The sequence below is a fragment of the Zophobas morio genome, unplaced genomic scaffold (genome assembly GCF_036711695.1).
Source record: "Zophobas morio isolate AGI-343-1 ecotype UQ-CSIRO unplaced genomic scaffold, CSIRO_AGI_Zmor_V1 ptg000009l, whole genome shotgun sequence".
Taxonomy (NCBI): domain Eukaryota; kingdom Metazoa; phylum Arthropoda; class Insecta; order Coleoptera; family Tenebrionidae; genus Zophobas; species Zophobas morio.
The window spans coordinates 5031191-5035185 of NW_026972114.1; the positions used below are offsets into that span (position 1 = coordinate 5031191).

At 31.5% G+C, this 3995-nt stretch overlaps 1 protein-coding gene across 1 annotated transcript; it reads right to left on the minus strand.

The window, feature by feature from the left end:
- Nucleotides 1–366: 366 nt before the first annotated feature.
- On the minus strand, nucleotides 367–3775 carry LOC135125683 (putative odorant receptor 85d). Its single transcript, XM_064051333.1, has 6 exons — nucleotides 3749–3775; nucleotides 1357–1532; nucleotides 1208–1307; nucleotides 1062–1151; nucleotides 859–1014; nucleotides 367–444 (listed from the first exon to the last, which is right to left on the minus strand). The coding sequence occupies exons 1-6, from the start codon at nucleotides 3773–3775 to the stop codon at nucleotides 367–369; spliced, it is 627 nt and encodes a 208-aa protein (XP_063907403.1).
- Nucleotides 3776–3995: the final 220 nt, after the last annotated feature.

Genomic DNA, 3995 nt, shown 5'->3' on the forward strand with positions numbered 1-3995 from the left:
AAGATCGTAGAGGTGGTACCATTTCGCGAAGGGCGTTTATTAATATAAAGTTACCGAAAATTAGTCTGTTGTCCGTTCATCCCCTTCCTTGTTGGGTTAACTACCCAGCTGGCGCCCAAAGGACCCCCCAATATAAAAAAAAGGCCGGAGACCGTCAAAATCGCCACAGTATCGTATTTACTTAATTCAGGTAAAAGAAAAAAAGCAGATATATGAAGGAAGTTTATGGTAATTTTAGTAAAAACGAAACACAAATACAGATCCATTTTAATTACACTATCGGTATTGTTCAATTTTTAATTTTTTTTATTTTTTACAAATCTTTTGTTGCACATTTGGATAATTTGAAAATATTTTACTCCTATTTCAGTGCAAAACGGCTTTGACGGTAACTCTTTCGGTGAACATAAAAACTGAAATATATTGGAGCCTGATATGATCCAACTAAAAAGAATATTTCTTGTTATTAAAAAACATACACGATAGCAAGTATTTAATTTGTTCACTAAAATAGTTGTGCTACGTTTAAGATTCTACAGACTCTAATAGATCCTTGGTTAGACTGTCCCATTCTTTGCGGTGTTCAAATGTTAAGTGTTATTTACGTTAAAACTTTGGACAGAACATTTTTCCATCAAAAATGTTTGTTGTAAGTACGGTAATAACTACTTAATAGGAGTATAATTTAGCCAAGTCCTTGTTCGATTCGTCTATTGTTTCATCAATTCATCATAAAACTGTCGTAAACACATCAAATTTTATACATCAATAATTCAGTAAGCAAAGCAGAGAATAAGACATTTTAGTCGCCTAAAAAAATTTAATTAGTCTTTTATAAATCTCTTTGTTCATCTTTACCGAAACAAGTAGTGAAAACGAAAGGAAACTAAAGGGTCCAGCCGTGAGAGAAAAAATGTCTTGACTTCTTTTTAACATCATTAAAAGGTCTTTCTGCAGTCTAATATCCGCCTCATACCACTTTGAAAACCATATTGATACAGAGATTGACTCACTCTAGAAACAATGTAACAGAAAACAATTCGTATTTGTGTGTAACTTACAGCGTCCATTAGAATTTGTCCAGACCAACAGGCCAATACTAAAATCATAGCCCAGCAACAAAAATGTACTACAGCGCAAAAATGGTCACCCTAGAAAAAAAATAGGTATATAACAGCACAATAGTAAGATTAGCGTTAATTATTACTTCTACAAATTGTTTTTCAATGCAAGCACAAATAATTGCGGTAATGCAAGTGTGCATAAACATTGAGCTTGAGAAACATTCATTGACTGCTTCGGCCATCCTAAAAGAAGCCTTTTATTATATAGGATATTCTAGGTTAAAGGGAACACCTGATTATGTCTCCGTGGTAAACAATGCAATTATTTAATCTTCTTCGTGCAGTTTCGTAATTCGTATTGATGAAAATTTCATTAATCATTTGGTTAAGTTGTTTGATTCTTAAAATCAAATGTGTTGTTATCTCAAACTCAGCATAAGTTGCCAGTGCCGTAGGTTTCATTAGTAACTGAACACATAAGATAATGCACGCATGAAACACATAATAAACAACTTGATTTTTTGTACTAAAGGGCGTCCAAATTGGTGTGATAAAACCACAATTTTCATTCAAACCTTCGTTAAGATTTTTAACTTCACACTCTTCTCGTCGTCCGAATTTTATTATGTCATATATAAGACAAATATATGAAAAAGGACGTTGAAAAAAAATTTAAAGTTTTATCCTCCTGGTCGAAATTTGGTGGTTTTCCAAATTTTTCGAAATTTGACATTTCCAAGAGAAGCTTTGCTACTTTCGGTTGATTTTTTGTAAATGTAAAAGCTACGTAATATACACCAACTGCCGATATTAAAGCGCTAAAGTCGTCTACCACCGACACGTTGAGATTTTCTAAAAATATTTCTTGTTATGAAAGCTTTCGGTGTATTTTTTTATTTATACTTGTCGTTGTGACAACAAGATGAATTAGCACACCTACGGGCCAAATTGATGTTATTAGAACATACATCACGAATCTGATGTTGAAAAAGCTGCTTGGTTTAAGTTCCTCACTAGCACTTGGCCACAGTAAAATGTATCTTAGATTTCTTCTTGTCGAACGACATATGGTAATTTGAGTCCCCGTAGCTGCCATAATGTTTAACTGAAACAATAATGAATAAAAATGAGATGTGTTGGCTTATCAAAAATATTTGAAACTTCTTCAGAACAAAAGTACTTAATGGAAAATTCTGAAATAATAATTTAACAAAGAAATTGGAAAGCATAGAAGACACAAGGGTACAGTTTAGCCTCAACTGAAGTGAAAAAACAATTTCATATGACGTGAAGATTCGGATGTAATACGCGATAATACGAACCAAGGCCAGAGAAATAATCAATTCAATTTTTAAATATTAAGACGATTTTCTGTATTACATAACATACATTTTCCACTATGTTGGGAAATATACACAAACACAAGTATTCAGCAACAAATTTTTTCTTTCTCTGAAAATATTTGTAAAAATTGGTTTCTTCATAATCAATTAGAAAATTTCTTTTGCATATTTAAGGCATGCACCGATTTTAATTTTTAATAAGTTAATTGTCACGATTATTTCCAGCTAAGGTAAAATTAATTAATCAATAACTCAGACACGCCCACCTAAATAAGGGATAAGAGTTTTATGTTTAAATAAAAAATATACTTTTTCATCTCTTACTTAAGAGAAGTTTTTCACGATTCAAAAGGATTAAGTACTAATGCCGGTTATAACTGCTTTTGGCACAAAATTTCAGATGAACAGTTTCGCTATTTGTGATGCAACATAATAGCAGATTTAATTTTTAGTATCTTGTATAACAACATTAAAACTGATTTATAATACTGTGCACTTCTAAATGTTTTATTTTCAGCAATATTATAATTATAATTGAGTGAAACAGGTACGTTTAAGAATTATAAACAAGAGTTTGAATCTTTTCTAAGGTTACAAAACTTCAAAAAGTATAAAAATATTTTAACATTTGTCAGTTTTTTGTCTTCATTAAAAAAAAGACTAGATTACGTGATAATTTATTCTGTTTTCAATACTACCAAACCCAAATTTCTTATATTACAAAAGTTTTTCTCAACAGATGGCAACAAATCACTAAACTAAACAAATCAAAAATGAAGGATATGTTTCATCTTTCTTGTTTTTGTCAAATTGTAAGATTTATAAAGCTGATTTTAAGGGAGCAGAGGAAACTTTGTATGTAATTGTATACTTAATTGTGCTTTGTTTTTAGCTTTCCATGGCGAAAAACAAACTTATCAAGAATTATAACACTTTCCTTAAATAATATGTGGTTTCCCTGAATATTAATAGCTAAAAAAGGGTGAGTATTATAATAACTGGACCTTGACGTAATTACGTAATCTGCAATAATCCCAGCCCACACATTTATGGAATAAACATTTTGAAAATAAGGTGTTCTGATCCACTGTGGATTATTTTGGGAGTAATAGTGACAGTTGTGCCGATTAACAACCCTGTTATTGCCAAATCTTGCTTCATCGTAGAACAAAACTTTGATTAAAAATTGTTGTCCAACTCTAGTTGATGTTGCATAAAATTGCAAAATTGTATTCTTCTGGGAAAGTCTTTTTCTTTTAGATCTTGTACTAATGTCACATGGTAAGGGTAGAACTTATTCGCTCTCAAAATTTTTGGAACGGAAGATTGAGATACTCCTACCTGTCGTGCTATAAATTTTTGGGTCATTGTCTACGGCTTCAATTAAACGAATTTCATTTTCGATACTAGTAGCGGTGAGTCCTCTATTTCTTGTTTCTTTCGGCCAATTTTGTCTTAACATTTTTTCTAAACATCTAAACATTTGGTCGGATGGATGTCGCCTATCGGGATATCTTCTTTTGTAAAGATTTGCTGCTGCAACAGCATTTTTCCGTATTCTCCAAAAATCAAGATCATATCAATCTTT